Genomic DNA, 18,849 nt, shown 5'->3' with positions numbered 1-18,849 from the left:
TTTTAGCTGCCCTGGCCACGCTTAAAAAGATGCATTCTGAGTATCAGGATGTATCCATTAACGACAGTGCCACTTTTGACGAGTCGGTCGATCAAGACGACTCGCAGCACAATGTTGCTGATGCTGCGCAGCCGGAGCAGCATCAGGGAGACATTGAGGCTGGCATAGACCTCGAGGAGGTTTTTAGTAGTCAGAACGACCCGGACCCCGATAGACGTCGTCAGCCCAAGGAAGCTGACGAGGAGGAGGATGAGGAGCTTAGACCTGGCCTGACTCTGGACACGTGTATGCAGCCGCCTGACATCGCGCAGGAAATTCTTACGTATGGCGATGGAATATTTAGCGTTGCCCCCGCCCAGGGCAACAAACCAGTAGGGTTCTTCGCCATACCGAAACTAGAAGCCATGGCTTTCCCTGTGCAATTCCCGACAGGAGAGAACACACTGGATGAACCCAGAACCTTCTCGCTCTCGCCTAGCATGTATTTTAATTGCAGGCTGTTTGCTGCTGATACACGTTTTGCTAGCGACCAAACGTATCTTTTCTTTGCGCAGTTTGTCACAGAAACGCACCTGGCGACAAACAGCTTGTCGATTCAAATGCGCAAAGGCAGGTCCAGAGCTGCAGATGGCCGTCATATTAACAACCTCATGCTCCTGGACCGAGACGAGGTGCAACGGCTCATTATGAGCCAAGACGCAACTCGGTTTATGCAACCTCTTCGAGGCACCCCGGCTTATTGGACAAAAACGCTCAAAGATGTCCACGCCATGGTCCGGCAAATTGGCAAACCCACGTTTTTTGCAACGTTCTCCGCTGCCGAGATGAGATGGCCTGAGGTCATAGAGGTCATAAAAGCTCAGCAGGGAGAACTAGGGGACTTTTCAGAGCTCGACTGGAAAGCGAAATGCGACATTCTGCGGAGCAACCCCGTAACGGTGATGCGCATGTTTGAAAAGCGAGTCGATGCTCTGATGACCAACCTTATCCTCTCACCAGCACAGCCCATTGGTGAAGTAGAGGATTACTTTTATAGGGTTGAGTTCCAAGCTAGAGGAAGTCCCCATATACACATGCTGATCTGGATAAAAAACTCACCCAAATTTGACGACGCCTCTGACGACGAAGTAGCGGCGTTTATAGATCGCTACATCTCGTGTGAGATGCCTGACCCCGAGACAGACCTGGAGCTCCACGGAATTGTCTCGGAGGTTCAGGTGCACAGCAGGAACCATTCCAAGTCCTGCAAAAAAGGCAACGTTGCCTGTAGGTTTGGCTTCCCTAAACTGCCCGTGGATGAAACTTTCATCACTAGGCCCCCTGTTGTTCGCCCCTCTGGAGTTTTAGACGAAAACCAAGACGAGGCTGCTGCTAGAGAACGGAGGGAGAAGCGGGCAATCGCTAAGAAGCGAAAGAAAGCCAAAGCCAAGCTTCAGCAAGTTAGAGACTTGCTCATGGATGCAGGCGCTTCATTTAGCAGCTTGACGGAGTTGCTCGACCGATGTGGTTTGACGCGTAAGCAGTACCGTAAGCTCTTCGACCGCGCCGCGAACAGCAACGTCGTGGTCCTGAAGCGGCATCCGAATGACTGCTGGGTTAATCAGTACAACCCAGACCTGCTTCGTGCCTGGAACGCCAACATGGACATTCAGTACGTCGTGGATGACTACAGCTGCATCATGTACATGATGTCCTATGTGTCGAAGCCAGAGCATGAGATGACTCAATTCCTTAAGAACGTCATCAAAGATGTAAAACAGTCCAACGTAAATGAGCGTGACGAAATGAAGCAGATTATGCAGGCCTATGTTAAACATAGAGAGGTCAGCGCTCAAGAGGCTGTTGCTCGCACCTGCAGCTTGCGTCTGAAGAGGTGCTCCCGCTCCGTTGTGTTCCTTCAGACCGACGAGGAGGGTCTGAAGATGAGTCACCCTATTGGCAGACTCAAGCAAATGGAGCCGGGTTCGGAGGAGGTGTGGATGTCGGGCCTGCCTGACAAATACGCCTACAGGCCTGTCGAGCCGGAGTTCGAGCACATGTGCATGGCCGAGTTTGCGTCGGAGTACAGGGTGCTGTACGGGCAGCAAACTGAAAGTAGAAGCGGCATCCCCCTCTTACACGACATGGGCTTTGTTCAGAAGAGGACTGGGAAACCAGCAATTATTAGATTTCCTCGCTTCTCAGAGCAGAAAACACCTGAGAAGTTCTATAGAAGACTGCTCAAGCTTTATCTCCCACACAGATCCGATGACGACCTGAGAGATGAAGCACACCCGACCTACGAGCAGTTTTATAAGTGTGGCCAAAAGTATGGCGTGCGTGTCCGAGCCATCGTAGACCGCAACAAACAACGCTATGAAGGTCAAGGTCGGAAGCTTGACGAAGCGTTGGAACAGTATCGGGTGCACGGCCCTATAGTTAATGAATTGGACTGTTATGCGCCTGAAGTAGAGGCAGACCGGTTAGAGTGTCTTGCAGAGCGAGAACCTGACGATGAGCGTGAAGACCAAGAAGAAGTTCCTGAATACGAAGTCAAGAAAGACGGGAGGAGCTCCATGCCTAGGATAGAAGCGCCGCAGTTGAGTCCAGACTTTGTGAGAAAAATGTATCAAAGTCTGAACGAAACGCAGGCTTCTATCTTCTACAGCATACGTCAGTGGTGCTTTGAACTTGTGTGGGGTCGTGACGTCGAGCCGTTTTATTACTTTTTGACCGGGGGAGCTGGCTGTGGTAAATCGCACGTAATCAAGTGCGTTCACCAGGAGGCAACGAGGATTCTGCGTGAGCTCCCCAGATTCCGGGACCATGCAGACATGTCCCAGCCTGCGGTGCTGCTGACCGCCTTCACTGGCACAGCAGCCTTCAACATCGCTGGCGTAACGTTGCACTCCGTCCTCAAACTGCCAAGATCCTTGAAGCCACCGTATCAAGGTCTTGGAAACGCCCTTGATGAGGTCAGAGCGGCGCTGTCCAACGCGGAGATTCTCATCATTGACGAGATCTCCATGGTTTCCAAAGAGCTGTTTGCCTACGTCAACTGGCGTTTTCAACAGATCCGAGGAAACAAGAAGCCGTTCGGAGGAATTTCTGTCCTTGCTGTAGGTGACTTTTATCAGTTGCCGCCTCCCGGTAGAGCCAAGCCGCTGTGTGTGTACGAGGAGACGGAGTTTGATCTCTGGAAGGATCACTTCAAAATGGTCGTCCTTACAGAGATCATGCGACAGAAGGACGATCGGGCTTTTGCTGAGCTCTTGAACCGCCTGAGAGTGAAGCAAAAGCGCGATCCTTTGAGCGACGAAGATAGACGGTTGCTCACACAGGCAGTGGCCGACATCAAGGATTGTCCAGTAGATAGGCTGCATATATACGCCACCAACAAAGAAGTTGACCGTCACAACTCCGCCACTGTAGCCTCCCTCCACGAGGATGCCATTGACATCGCAGCTCAGGATTACCGTAAAATGCCTACGACCGGCTGCATGACGATGGTGTTCGCCGTTAAAGGTAACCAGCGAGACTTGCCTGACAACATAATGGCTGCTCAAGGAGTACGTGTTATGTTGACCAGGAATCTCGACGTGGAGGACGGAATTGTTAACGGAACATTCGGAACCATCTCGCACATTGTGATGACGGAGCGCGAGCCAAAATATGTAAAGTTGATTGGACTCCAGCTGGACAATCCCACAGCAGGACAGAGATTCCGCAAAAAGATCTTGGGTCCCTCAGACAATCTGGCCTATATTGAAAGGTCTGAGGAGAACCTGAGCAGCAAAAAAGGCGTTGTTCGTCGCCAGTTCCCCATGAAGTTGGCTTTTGCCTGTACGGCCCACAAAGTACAAGGCATGACGATGGCGTCGGCGGTTGTGTGCCTGAAACGCATCTTCGAACCGGGCATGGCTTATGTAGCTCTAAGCCGCACAACTTCGCTGGGAGGTCTGACCGTCTGCGACTTCGACGAGAAGAAGATCTACGCCGACCCCGAGATCAAGATGGCTATGGAAAGTATGCCTCGAGCGTCTTTCCAGAGCTGTAGACCGTTGTTGAGTTTTCTTCAATCCGTGCAACAAACTCCAAAGGTTTTGACAATTGTCCACCACAACACGCAGGGTCTGCCATGTCACATGGTGGACCTGAGAGCGCATCACGAGCTCCAACGAGCGGATGTGCTTTGCCTTACAGAGACACATTTGTCGGGGTCTTCTGTAGCTGAAATTTTTCAATTGGAGGGGTATGCCATGTTCCCACGTAGCAGACAGCTGTCTTACAACAGCTGTGTGGACATGGCTAAAAAAGATGGAGGTGGAGTTGCAGTGTACTGCAGAGACTATGTGCAAGCAGAGCCTCGCAGGTACATGCAACAGGTCACGGATTTGGAGTTTGTTGTTGTTAAAATCAAGGCTCCGGTCAAAGTACTATTGGCGACGGTTTACAAACCGCCAAATTTTCAATTAGGAATCTTTCTCCAAAATTTGAAAAACCTCTTGGACTCATTGGCCATTTTAAATCACCAGCCCATTGTTGTTTGTGGCGATTTTAATGAGGATCTTCTTTCGAAAGGAAAAAAAAGCATCAAAGACTTATTTCAGTCCAGAGGTTACACTCAATTAATTAAAGAGTCCACCACCGAGAAGAACACGCTGATTGACCACATTTATATCTCACATCCTGATAAGTGTCTTCAATCAGGTGTTCTCCAAACGTACTACAGTTACCACAGTCCGGTTTATTGTATTTTGACCGACTAAGCCTCTCTAGCCAACACATGATCCATAGAAAAGTTCGAGTTTCTGTATCCTGTAAGGTGTGTGTGTGTGTGTGTGTGTGTAATGCATATGTAGTTTCTAGGCACTCCTTGAGCCTGGTCAAGGAGTAGTTTATCGTCACTGTTATTGTACTCTCTCTGTAAAGTGTTAATTGACCTTAAATAATTTTTTTTTTTGTAAAAAAAAAACCCTTCACATTGTTTCATTTTGTCATAACTTGTCTGCGTGGGCGTTTTTCTTATTTAATTGTTTTTCATATACGTGTTTCAGGTCACTCATTCAGTTTGTTCAATGAGTGCCCAGCTTTTCAATTGTGTAGTTTTAAGTTATTGTTAAGACTAATCATTGTAGTGGCATGTGTTGGCTGGAAATGGTTGAATCTTATGTAAATGCAGTGTAATTGTATTTATTTATGTAATAAAGGGCTCCGCATTATCTTGTCATTTACTGAGCTGCTGAGAACGGCGGTCAATTTAAAATGTTATGGAATTGGCTTAGCTAATGTAATGTAATGTAATGTTATGTAATCTTGTATTGTAATGTTGCTTTATGTAAAATCAAGCTGAATGTCAACAAGGTCCATCACAAGGTAAGTATCTCTCTTCCTTTGAATTATTCACTCGCGTTTGAGTAATGTAACTAAATCCCCCTCCCTTTCTCTTCTTCAGGCTCTCTACTGTCCATGTTCAAAAGCAGGAGTATCTCACAGCAGAGTGAGGAGGAAATGAAGAGGACCACAGCTGATCTCGTGCCAGTGGGGACAGCAACCGATCACAAAAAAGCAAAGAAATATTTCATAACTTTTGAGCAATGTTTTAACATAATGCATTGAAACCTGTAACTTATGTCTTGTTGTTTTTTAATCTGGGAACATATGTAGGATGAAGACCTCCAGAAGACTATAGCAGCTCACTCTCCAGTGAAGACAGCAACCCAGCAGAAGAACGTAAGGGATATTTAGCATTGTATCTTCATTGATTTGTATATCAAACAACACTTTGAAAAGTGCACCTGACTAATGAATACTGTTTTAATGTTACAGGAAGAACAAGACTCAGGAAGAAGACCTCCAGAAGATCCCCCCCCCCTTTTATCTTTAGTTTCCTGATTGGTTCGGTTGTCTTGTCTGCTTCTTAGATTAGTTCTCATTGTATTTAGTAGGGAGGATACACACCAGGTCCTAGGGCCTGTGATTAGTTGACCGGTAGTACCTAATCTGCTTTTTGTTGCTACAGTAATGCTTTTATGCCTGAGGACTACAGTTGACTTGTTAACTTGAGTGCAGTCCTAAAGTTTCCATCAATGAAACTGTCTTCATGTTAAACTGTTCATGTTGTTGTTGCCCAAATGAGGATGGGTTCCCTTTTGAGTCTGGTTCCTCTCGAGGTTTCTTCCTCATGTTGTTGTCTGAGGGAGTTTTTCCTTGCCACCGTCGCCACAGGCTTGCTCATTGGGGATAGATTAGTGACAAAATTAGCTCATGTTTTAAGTTGTTCAAATTCTGTAAAGCTGCTTTGCGACAATGTTTGTTAAAAGCGTTAGACTTATGTTGATTTTTGCTGACTCATCGGGTGTTTTTCAATGCCTTGGTTGTTTGCTTGTGTTTTATGGAAAAATAAACCAAATATCTGCTGCAAAATGTCTGTTTATGGTTGTTTTATTATTGCTTGCTAGGTATTAGCATGTTAGCTAGCTGTTAGCATCGTAGCCTCATAGTAAGTCACACATTCACACAGTACAGTACTCCTCCTGTGAAAGACAAAAAACCCACATGTATATTTGACCAGACAAATATTCAAACTTTAAATATTAACCAGTTAACTTATTGTTAAAAATAAATAAAAATCTCACCTGCTGCTGCGCCACGCTGGCCTGACCAGGAACCTGCGACTGGGAAAGTTCACATCACATATTTGATAGTCCTGGTAAGCTTTTATATTGGTAAAGTTGTTTATAGGACCATTTCTCAGTGTCTGTTTTTTTAATCAATAGTTTTTCAGTAATAACTTGATGTTTAACATCAATTTTGTAGCCTCATAGCAAGTCACACATTCACAGCTAGCTTGCATGAGTGACCAAATTGCTTCGCGCACTGCATCCTCTCACAATTTCCCCCGGGGAATTGTCCGGTCTAGTTAGGATGCAGTGCTGCAGCACAGCAACCTATGGGCTCCCCTAGGGGAGCCCATAGGTTGCAGTGCAAAGCACTGCAACTATTGTTCTTCTACGTATTTCTTCTTCTTCTTATTCCTACGCAAATTTTGATTTCGAATAACTCAATAACCGTACGTCGCACACAGACAAACCATATATCAAAACATGCGGCTCGATCGGACTCGCTATGCTATTACTTTTCTCTACAGAATACGATTTTTTCGCGACGTAGTCGCGAAAAAATCGCCCCAAAAAACCCCATTCATTTCTATGGAATTAATTGAAAAAAAAACTCTTTTTCAACGTTTTTCAAACGTCCGCTGCTCTGGCATGCTTTAACCTAGAGACGTGATTCAAACTCTAAAACGTAGGAAAACTTCTCCTCTGTGGATCTGGCATTCAACTTTTCTGTTAGGTTCTACACTTTCGGATCAGTCCCGGCTCAAACGCCATGTGGGTTCTGGGAGAAAATCCGGCTTTTGAATGGGTGTCTATTGCGTCACACACCAGTAAAACTCGTTAACTTAGAGTGGAGAGAGGTTGAAAATAAAGCTCAAACTTTCTCGCTTAAACTGTGTTTTCATCCACAAATTTCACTCTACAGACATGATTTTCGCAAAAGTAGTAGGAAAACTTATCCTGATTCACACAATGTGTCTACCTAAACGATAGGATTTACAGTTTTTGAATGACAAGCATCAAACTGAGGACAGGGCAGCTGACAGGCTTCATTGATACCCATTATAAACGTGAGAGAAAAGTCACTCGTTTTTAAATCGCTCTAGTGTCATTATTTTTAAGACTACAAACAAAAAAATACATCATTTTATTCAGGAGACCCTTCTAGCGCTCACTGTGAAAGAATTTTGTGAATAGCTGCTTCCGTTGTCGAGTTATTTGTCATTGTTCGAGGTCTGGTCCGTAGTAAAACACAGCACAAAATTCAAGACCTTGTGTGTCTTAGCTCATTGACACGCATTATAAACGGGAGAGAAAAGTCACTCGTTTTTAAATCGCTCTAGTGTCGTTATTTTTAAGACTACAAACAAAAAAATACATCATTTTATTCAGGAGACCCTTCTAGCGCTCACTGTGAAAGAATTTTATGAATAGCTGCTTCCGTTGTCGAGTTATTTGTCATTGTTCGAGGTCTGGTCCGTAGTAAAACACAGCACAAAATTCAAGACCTTGTGTGTCTTAGCTCATTGACACGCATTATAAACGGGAGAGAAAAGTCACTCGTTTTTAAATCGCTCTAGTGTCGTTATTTTTAAGACTACAAACAAAAAAATACATCATTTTATTCAGGAGACCCTTCTAGCGCTCACTGTGAAAGAATTTTATGAATAGCTGCTTCCGTTGTCGAGTTATTTGTCATTGTTCGAGGTCTGGTCCGTAGTAAAACACAGCACAAAATTCAAGACCTTGTGTGTCTTAGCTCATTGACACGCATTATAAACGGGAGAGAAAAGTCACTCGTTTTTAAATCGCTCTAGTGTCGTTATTTTTAAGACTACAAACAAAAAATACATAATTTTATTCAGGAGACCCTTCTAGCGCTCACTGTGAAAGAATTTTGTGAATAGCTGCTTCCGTTGTCGAGTTACTTGTCATTGTTCGAGGCCTGGTCCGTAGTAAAATACAGCACAAAATTCACTTCACCTTAGCCGCCCACTTTATTAGGAACACTTCTGTTCGTACATACAAACTACAAACACTCTTCTTAGAGTTTATTTTATTTTTAAAAGGGACAGTGCACAAATTAAACATTATCCTTGTGGTAAGGACAGATGTCTGTCCCAGGTTATAGCAGTACATGCTAATTTCCGCCTGTAGTCACTTTGTTTATACTCTTGAATAGCTCTTCATGACGGCTGCTGTCTCAAGCACACACATAATCATTGCATTGAAACATCATTGCGGGTCACACATTCACGGCCAGCGAACATGCGTGACCGAATTGCTTCGCGCACTGCATCCTCTCACAATTTCCCCCGGGGAATTGTCCGGTCTAGTTAGGATGCAGTGCTGCAGCACAGCAACCTATGGGCTCCCCTAGGGGAGCCCATAGGTTGCAGTGCAAAGCACTGCAACTATTGTTCTTCTACGTATTTCTTCTTCTTCTTATTATTCCTACGCAAATTTTGATTTCGAATAACTCAATAACCGTACGTCGCACACAGACAAACAATATATCAAAACGTGCGGCTCGATCGGACTCGCTATGCTATTACTTTTCTCTATAGAATACGATTTTTTCGCGACGTAGTCGCGAAAAAATCGCCCCAAAAAACCCCATTCATTTCTATGGAATTAATTGAAAAAAAAGCACTTTTTCAATGTTTTTCAAACATCCACTGCTCTGGCATGCTTTCACCTAGAGACATGATTCAAACTCTAAAACGTAGGAAAACTTCTCCTCTGTGGATCTGGCATTCAACTTTTCTGCTAGGTTTTACACTTTCGGATCAGGCCCGGTTCAAACGCCATGTGGTTTCTGGGAGAAAATCCGGCTTTTGAATGGGTGTCTATTGCGTTACACACCAGTGCGCCTCATTAACTCAGAGTGTAGGCGGCTTCAAAAAAAAGGTCAAACTTTCTCGCTTAAACTCCGTTTTCAGCCACAAATTTCACTCTACAGACATTATTTTCTCAAAAGTAGTAGGAAAACTTGTCCTGATTCACACAATGTGTCTACCTAAACGGTAGGATTTACGGTTTTTGAATGACAAGCCTCAAAGTGAGGAGAGCACAGGTGAGCAGCCTCATTGACTCCCAGTATAAATGTTGCTGAAAAGTCACTCGTTTTTAACTCCCTGTAGCGTCCTCATTTTTAACAATACAAACCAAAAAATACATCATTTTATTCAGGAGACCCTTCTAGCGCTCACTGTGAAAGAATTTTGTGAATAGCTGCTTCCGTTGTCGAGTTATTTGTCATTGTTCGAGGCCTGGTCCTTCATAAAAAAACAGTAGAAAACTCCAGCCCTTGATGTGTCAGCCTCACCTTAGCCGCCCACTTTATTAGGAACACTTCTGTTCGTACATACAAACTACAAACACTCTTCTTAGAGTTTAGAGTTTATTTTATTTTTAAAAGGGACAGTGCACAAATTAAACATTATCCTTGTGTTAAGGACAGATGTCTGTCCCAGGTTATAGCAGTACATGCAAACAAACAGTACATTACTTTTCTCTATAGAATACGATTTTTTCGCGACGTAGTCGTGAAAAAATCGCCCCAAAAAACCCCATTCATTTCTATGGAATTAATTGAAAAAAAAGCACTTTTTCAACGTTTTTCAAACATCCGTTGCTCTGGCATGCTTTCACCTAGAGACATGATTCAAACTCTAAAACGTAGGAAAACTTCTCCTCTGTGGATCTGGCATTCAACTTTTCTGCTAGGTTTTACACTTTCGGATCAGGCCCGGTTCAAACGCCATGTGGTTTCTGGGAGAAAATCCGGCTTTTGAATGGGTGTCTATTGCGTTACACACCAGTGAGGGTCTTTAAGCTTAGAGTGTAGGCGGCTTCAAAAAAAAGCTCAAACTTTCTCGCTTAAACCGTGTTTTCCGCCACAAATTTCACTCTACAGACATGATTTTCTCAAAAGTAGTAGGAAAACTTGTCCTGATTCACACAATGTGTCTACCTAAACGATAGGATTTACGGTTTTTGAATGACAAGCCTCAAAGTGAGGAGAGCACAGGTGAGCGGCCTCATTGACTCCCAGTATAAACGTTGCTGAAAAGTCACTCGTTTTTAACTCCCTGTAGCGTCCTCATTTTTAACAATACAAACAAAAAAATACATCATTTTATTCAGGAAACCCTTCTAGCGCTCACTGTGAAAGAATTTTGTGAATAGCTGCTTCCGTTGTCGAGTTATTTGTCATTGTTCGAGGCCTGGTCCTTCATAAAAAAAACAGTAGAAAACTCCAGCCCTTGTGTGTCAGCCTCACCTTAGCCGCCCACTTTATTAGGAACACTTCTGTTCGTACATACAAACTACAAACACTCTTCTTAGAGTTTAGAGTTTATTTTATTTTTAAAAGGGACAGTGCACAAATTAAACATTACCCTTGTGTTAAGGACAGATGTCTGTCCCAGGTTATAGCAGTACATGCTAATTTCCGCCTGTAGTCACTTTGGTCATACTCTTGAATAGGTCTTCTTCATGATGGCTGCTGTCTCGAGCACACACACGATCATTGCATTGAAACATCATTGCGGGTCACGCGTTCACGGCCAGCGAACATGCGTGAGCGAATTGCTTCGCGCACTGCATCCTCTCACAATTTCCCCCGGGGAATTGTCCGGTCTAGTTAGGATGCAGTGCTGCAGCACAGCAACCTATGGGCTCCCCTAGGGGAGCCCATAGGTTGCAGTGCAAAGCACTGCAACTATTGTTCTTCTACGTGTTTCTTCTTCTTCTTCTTATTCTTATATTTATTATTATTTTTATTATTCCTACGCAAATTTTGATTTCGATTAACTCAATAACCGTACGTCGCACACAGACAAACAATATATCAAAACGTGCGGCTCGATCGGACTCGCTATGCTATTACTTTTCTCTATAGATTACGATTTTTTCGCGACGTAGTCGCGAAAAAATCGTCCAAAAAAGCCCCATTCATTTCTATGGAATTAATTGAAAAAAAAGCACTTTTTCAACGTTTTTCAAACGTCCACTGCTCTGGCATGCTTTCACCTAGAGACGTGATTCAAACTCTAAAACGTAGGAAAACTTCTCCTCTGTGGATCTGGCATTCAACTTTTCTGCTAGGTTCTACACTTTCGGATCAGTCCCGGGTCAAACGCCATGTGGGTTCTGATAGAAAATCCTGCTTTTGAATGGGTGTCTATTGCGTTACACACCAGTGCGCCTCGTTAACTCAGAGTGTAGGCGGCTTCAAAAAAAAGCTCAAAATTTCTCACTTAAACTGTGTTTTCATCCACAAATTTCACTCTACAGACATGATTTTCTCAAAAGTAGTAGGAAAACTTGTCCTGATTCACACAATGTGTCTACCTAAACGATAGGATTCACGGTTTTTGAATGAGAAGCCTCAAAGTGAGGAGAGCACAGGTGAGCGGCCTCATTGACTCCCAGTATAAACGTTGCTGAAAAGTCACTCGTTTTTAACTCCCTGTAGCGTCGTCATTTTTAAAAATACAAACAAAAAAATACATCATTTTATTCAGGAGACCCTTCTAGCGCTCACTGTGAAAGAATTTTGTGAATAGCTGCTTCCGTTGTCGAGTTATTTGTCATTGTTCGAGGCCTGGTCCTTCATAAAAAAAACAGTAGAAAACTCCAGCCCTTGTGTGTCAGCCTCACCTTAGCCGCCCACTTTATTAGGAACACTTCTGTTCGTACATACAAACTACAAACACTCTTCTTAGAGTTTAGAGTTTATTTTATTTTTAAAAGGGACAGTGCACAAATTAAACATTATCCTTGTAGGAAAACTTGTCCTGATTCACACAATGTGTCTACCTAAACGATAGGATTTACGGTTTTTGAATGACAAGCGTCAAACTGAGGACAGGGCAGCTGACAGGCTTCATTGAAACCCATTGTAAACATGAGAGAAAAGTCACTCGTATTTAAATCGCTCTATTGTCGTTATTTTTAAGAGTACAAACAAAAAAATACATCATTTTATTCAGGAGACCCTTCTAGCGCTCACTGTGAAAGAATTTTGTGAATAGCTGCTTCCGTTGTCGAGTTATTTGTTATTGTTCGAGGCCTGGTCCTTCATAAAAAAACAGTAGAAAACTCCAGCCCTTGTGTGTCTTAGCCTCACCTTAGCCGCCCACTTTATTAGGAACACTTCTGTTCGTACATACATACTACAAACACTCTTCTTAGTGTTTAGAGTTTTATTTTATTTTTAAAAGGGACAGTGCACAAATTAAACATTATCCATGTGGTAAGGACAGATGTCTGTCCCAGGTTATAGCAGTACATGCTAATTTCCGCCTGTAGTCACTTTGTTCATGCTCTTGAATAGCTCTTCTTCATGATGGCTGCTGTCTAGAGCACACACACAATCATTGCATTGAAACATCATTGCGGGTCACACATTCACGGCCAGCAAACGTGCGTGAGCGAATTGCTTCGCGCACTGCATCCTCTCACAATTTCCCCCGGGGAATTGTCCGGTCTAGTGTTATATTTGTTACTCTTCCTACACAAATTTCGATTTCGATTAACTCAATAACCGTACGTCGCACACAGACAAACAATATATCAAAATGTGCGGCTCGATCGGACTCGCTATGCTATTACTTTGCTCTATAGATTGCGATTTTTTCGCGACATAGTCGCGAAAAAATCGCCCAAAAAAACCCCATTCATTTCTAAGGAATTAATTGAAAAAAAAGCACTTTTTCAAACATCCGCTGCTCTGGCATGCTTTCACCTAGAGACGTGATTCAAACTCTAAAACGTAGGAAAACTTCTCCTCTGTGGATCTGGCATTCAACTTTTCTGCTAGGTTCTACACTTTCGGATCAGTCCCGGGTCAAACGCCATGTGGGCTCTGGGAGAAAATCCGGCTTTTGAATGGGTGTCTATTGCGTTACACACCAGTGGACTTCGTTAAGCTCAGACTGGAGAAAGGTTAAACAAAAAGGTCAAACTATCTCGCTTAAACTCTGTTTTCAGCCACAAATTTCACTCTACAGACATGATTTTCTCAAAAGTAGTAGGAAAACTTGTCCTGATTCACACAATGTGTCTACCTAAACGATAGGATTTACGGTTTTTGAATGACAAGCGTCAAACTGAGGACAGGGCAGCTGACAGGCTTCATTGAAACCCATTGTAAACGTGAGAGAAAAGTCACTCGTTTTTAAATCGCTCTAGTGTCGTTATTTTAAAGAGTACAAACAAAAAAATACATTATTTTATTCAGGAGACCCTTCTAGCGCTCACTGTGAAAGAATTTTGTGAATAGCTGCTTCCGTTGTCGAGTTATTTGTCATTGTTCGAGGCCTGGTCCTTCATAAAAAAAACAGTAGAAAACTCCAGCCCTTGTGTGTCTTAGCCTCACCTTAGCCGCCCACTTTATTAGGAACACTTCTGTTCGTACATACAAACTACAAACACTCTTCTTAGAGTTTAGAGTTTATTTTATTTTTAAAAGGGACAGTGCACAAATTAAACATTATCCTTGTGTTAAGGACAGATGTCTGTCCCAGGTTATAGCAGTACATGCTAATTTCCGCCTGTAGTCACTTTGGTCATACTCTTGAATAGGTCTTCTTCATGATGGCTGCTGTCTCGAGCACACACACGATCATTGCATTGAAACATCATTGCGGGTCACACATTCACGGGCAGCGAACATGCGTGAGCGAATTGCTTCGCGCACTGCATCCTCTCACAATTTCCCCCGGGGAATTGTCCGGTCTAGTGTTATATTTGTTACTCTTCCTACACAAATTTTGATTTCGAGTAACACAATAACCGTACGTCGCACACAGACAAACAATGTATCAAAACGTGCGGCTCGATCGGACTCGCTATGCTATTACTTTTCTCTATAGATTGCGATTTTTTCGCGACGTAGTCGCGAAAAAATCGTCCAAGAAAACCCCATTCATTTCTATGGAATTAATTGAAAAAAATGCACTTTTTCAACGTTTTTCAAACGTCCGCTGCTCTGGCATGCTTTCACCTAGAGACGTGATTCAAACTCTAAAACGTAGGAAAACTTCTCCTCTGTGGATCTGGCATTCAACTTTTCTGCTAGGTTCTACACTTTCGGATCAGTCCCGGGTCAAACGCCATGTGGTTTCTGGGAGAAAATCCGGCTTTTGAATGGGTGTCTATTGCGTTACACACCAGTGGACCTCGTTAAGGTCAGAGTGGAGAGAGGTTCAAAAAAAAGGTCAAACTTTCTCGCTTAAACTCTGTTTTCAGCCACAAATTTCACTCTACAGACATGATTTTCTCAAAAGTAGTAGGAAAACTTGTCCTGATTCACACAATGTGTCTACCTAAACGATATTATTTACGGTTTTTGAATGACAAGCCTCAAAGTGAGGAGAGCACAGGTGAGCGGCCTCATGGACTCCCATTATAAACGTTGCTGAAAAGTCACTCGTTTTTAACTCCCTGTAGCGTCCTCATTTTTAACAAGACAGACAAAAAAATTACATCAGTCTATTCAGGAGACCCTTCTAGCGCTCAGTGTGAAAGAATTTTGTGAATAGCTGCTTCCGTTGTCGAGTTATTTGTCATTGTTCGAGGCCTGGTCCTTCATAAAAAAACAGTAGAAAACTCCAGCCCTTATGTGTCTTAGCCTCACCTTAGCCGCCCACTTTATTAGGAACACTTCTGTTCGTACATACAAACTACAAACACTCTTCTTAGAGTTTAGAGTTTATTTTATTTTTAAAAGGGACAGTGCACAAATTAAACATTATCCTTGTGGTAAGGACAGATGTCTGTCCCAGGTTATAGCAGTACATGCTAATTTCCGCCTGTAGTCACTTTGTTCATGCTCTTGAATAGCTCTTCTTCATGACGGCTGCTGTCTCGAGCACACACACAATCATTGCATTGAAACATCATTGCGGGTCACACATTCACGGCCAGCAAACATGCGTGACCGAATTGCTTCGCGCACTGCATCCTCTCACAATTTCCCCCGGGGAATTGTCCGGTCTAGTGTTATATTTGTTACTCTTCCTACACAAATTTTGATTTCGAGTAACACAATAACCGTACGTCGCACACAGACAAACAATGTATCAAAACGTGCGGCTCGATCGGACTCGCTATGCTATTACTTTTCTCTATAGAATACGATTTTTTCGCGACGTAGTCGCGAAAAAATCGCCCCAAAAAAACCCATTCATTTCTATGGAATTAATTGAAAAAAAAGCACTTTTTCAATGTTTTTCAAACATCCACTGCTCTGGCATGCTTTCACCTAGAGACGTGATTCAAACTCTAAAACGTAGGAAAACTTCTCCTCTGTGGATCTGGCATTCAATTTTTCTGCTAGGTTCTACACTTTCGGATCAGTCCCGGGTCAAACGCCATGTGGTTTCTGGGAGAAAATCCGGCTTTTGAATGGGTGTCTATTGCGTTACACACCAGTGGACCTCGTTAAGGTCAGAGTGGAGAGAGGTTCAAAAAAAAGGTCAAACTTTCTCGCTTAAACTCTGTTTTCATCCACAAATTTCACTCTACAGACATGATTTTCTCAAAAGTAGTAGGAAAACTTGTCCTGATTCACACAATGTGTCTACCTAAACGATAGGATTTACGGTTTTTGAATGACAAGCCTCAAAGTGAGGAGAGCACAGGTGAGCGGCCTCATTGACTCCCAGTATAAACGTTGCTGAAAAGTCACTCGTTTTTAACTCCCTGTAGCGTCCTCATTTTTAACAATACAAACAAAAAAATACATCATTTTATTCAGGAGACCCTTCTAGCGCTCACTGTGAAAGAATTTTGTGAATAGCTGCTTCCGTTGTCGAGTTATTTGTGATTGTTCGAGGCCTGGTCCTTCATAAAAAAAACAGTAGAAAACTCCAGCCCTTGTGTGTCAGCCTCACCTTAGCCGGCCACTTTATTAGGAACACTTCTGTTCGTACATACAAACTACAAACACTCTTCTTAGAGTTTAGAGTTTATTTTATTTTTAAAAGGGACAGTGCACAAATTAAACATTATCCTTGTGTTAAGGACAGATGTCTGTCCCAGGTTATAGCAGTACATGCTAATTTCCGCCTGTAGTCACTTTGGTCATACTCTTGAATAGGTCTTCTTCATGATGGCTGCTGTCTCGAGCACACACACGATCATTGCATTGAAACATCATTGCGGGTCACGCGTTCACGGCCAGCGAACATGCGTGAGCGAATTGCTTCGCGCACTGCATCCTCTCACAATTTCCCCCGGGGAATTGTCCGGTCTAGTGTTATATTTGTTACTCTTCCTACACAAATTTTGATTTCGAATAACACAATAACCGTACGTCGCACACAGACAAACAATGTATCAAAACGTGCGGCTCGATCGGACTCGCTATGCTATTACTTTTCTCTATAGAATACGATTTTTTCGCGACATAGTCGCGAAAAAATCGTCCAAAAAAACCCCATTCATTTCTATGGAATTAATTGAAAAAAAAGCACTTTTTCAATGTTTTTCAAACATCCACTGCTCTGGCATGCTTTCACCTAGAGACATGATTCAAACTCTAAAACGTAGGAAAACTTCTCCTCTGTGGATCTGGCATTCAACTTTTCTGCTAGGTTTTACACTTTCGGATCAGGCCCGGTTCAAACGCCATGTGGTTTCTGGGAGAAAATCCGGCTTTTGAATGGGTGTCTATTGCGTTACACACCAGTGAGGGTCGTTAAGCTTAGAGTGTAGGCGGCTTCAAAAAAAAGGTCAAACTTTCTCGCTTAAACTCTGTTTTCAGCCACAAATTTCACTCTACAGACATGTTTTTCTCAAAAGTAGTAGGAAAACTTGTCCTGATTCACACAATGTGTTTACCTAAACGATAGGATTTACGGTTTTTGAATGACAAGCCTCAAAGTGAGGAGAGCACAGGTGAGCGGCCTCATTGACTCCCAGTATAAACGTTGCTGAAAAGTCACTCGTTTTTAACTCCCTGTAGCGTCCTCATTTTTAACAATACAAACAAAAAAATACATCATTTTATTCAGGAGACCCTTCTAGCGCTCACTGTGAAAGAATTTTGTGAATAGCTGCTTCCGTTGTCGAGTTATTTGTCATTGTTCGAGGCCTGGTCCTTCATAAAAAAAACAGTAGAAAACTCCAGCCCTTGTGTGTCAGCCTCACCTTAGCCGCCCACTTTATTAGGAACACTTCTGTTCGTACATACAAACTACAAACACTCTTCTTAGAGTTTAGAGTTTATTTTATTTTTAAAAGGGACAGTGCACAAATTAAACATTATCCTTGTGTTAAGGACAGATGTCTGTCTCAGGTTATAGCAGTACATGCTAATTTCCGCCTGTACTCACTTTGGTCATACTCTTGAATAGGTCTTCTTCATGATGGCTGCTGTCTCGAGCACACACACAATCATTGCATTGAAACATCATTGCGGGTCACACATTCACGGCCAGCGAACATGCGTGAGCGAATTGCTTCGCGCACTGCATCCTCTCACAATTTCCCCCGGGGAATTGTCCGGTCTAGTGTTATATTTGTTACTCTTCCTACGCAAATTTCGATTTCGATTAACTCAATAACCGTATGTCGCACACAGACAACCAATATACCAAAACGTGCGGCTCGATCGGACTCGCTATGCTATTGCTTTTCTCTACAGAATACGATTTTTTCGCGACATAGTCGCGAAAAAATCGTCCAAAAAAACCCCATTCATTTCTATGGAATTAATTGAAAAAAAAGCACTTTTTCAATGTTTTTCAAACATCCACTGCTCTGGCATGCTTTCACCTAGAGACATGATTCAAACTCTAAAACGTAGGAAAACATCTCCTCTGTGGATCTGGCATTCAACTTTTCTGCTAGGTTTTACACTTTCGGATCAGGCCCGGTTCAAACGCCATGTGGTTTCTGGGAGAAAATCCGGCTTTTGAATGGGTGTCTATTGCGTTACACACCAGTGAGGGTCGTTAAACTTAGAGTGTAGGCGGCTTCAAAAAAAAGCTCAAACTTTCTTGCTTAAACCGTGTTTTCAGCCACAAATTTCACTCTACAGACATGATTTTCTCAAAAGTAGTAGGAAAACTTGTCCTGATTCACACAATGTGTCTACCTAAACGATAGGATTTACGGTTTTCGAATGACAAGCCTCAAAGTGAGGAGAGCACAGGTGAGCGGCCTCATTGACTCCCAGTATAAACGTTGCTGAAAAGTCACTCGTTTTTAACTCCCTGTAGCGTCCTCATTTTTA

General features: G+C 43.0%; 1 protein-coding gene across 1 annotated transcript; it reads left to right on the top strand.

Moving 5' to 3' along the window:
* Positions 1–587: 587 nt before the first annotated feature.
* LOC132867382 (uncharacterized) lies at positions 588–6,405 on the top strand. The gene is made up of 3 exons (XM_060900293.1): positions 588–5,520; positions 5,647–5,712; positions 5,809–6,405. The coding sequence occupies exon 1, from the start codon at positions 600–602 to the stop codon at positions 4,746–4,748; it is 4,149 nt and encodes a 1,382-aa protein (XP_060756276.1). The 5' UTR covers positions 588–599; the 3' UTR covers positions 4,749–5,520; positions 5,647–5,712; positions 5,809–6,405.
* The last annotated feature ends 12,444 nt before the right edge of the window (positions 6,406–18,849 follow it).

The sequence above is a fragment of the Neoarius graeffei genome, chromosome 1, assembly GCF_027579695.1.
Source record: "Neoarius graeffei isolate fNeoGra1 chromosome 1, fNeoGra1.pri, whole genome shotgun sequence".
Taxonomy (NCBI): Eukaryota; Metazoa; Chordata; class Actinopteri; order Siluriformes; family Ariidae; genus Neoarius; species Neoarius graeffei.
The sequence above is the reverse complement of the archived record's forward strand: the minus strand, read 5'-3'. Positions and strand labels throughout refer to the sequence as shown.

What these genes read in the sequence shown, in the direction of transcription:
- LOC132867382 (XM_060900293.1), top strand. Translation starts at nt 600, where the DNA reads ATGCGCAAAGGCAGGTCCAGAGCTGCAGATGGCCGTCATATTAACAAC.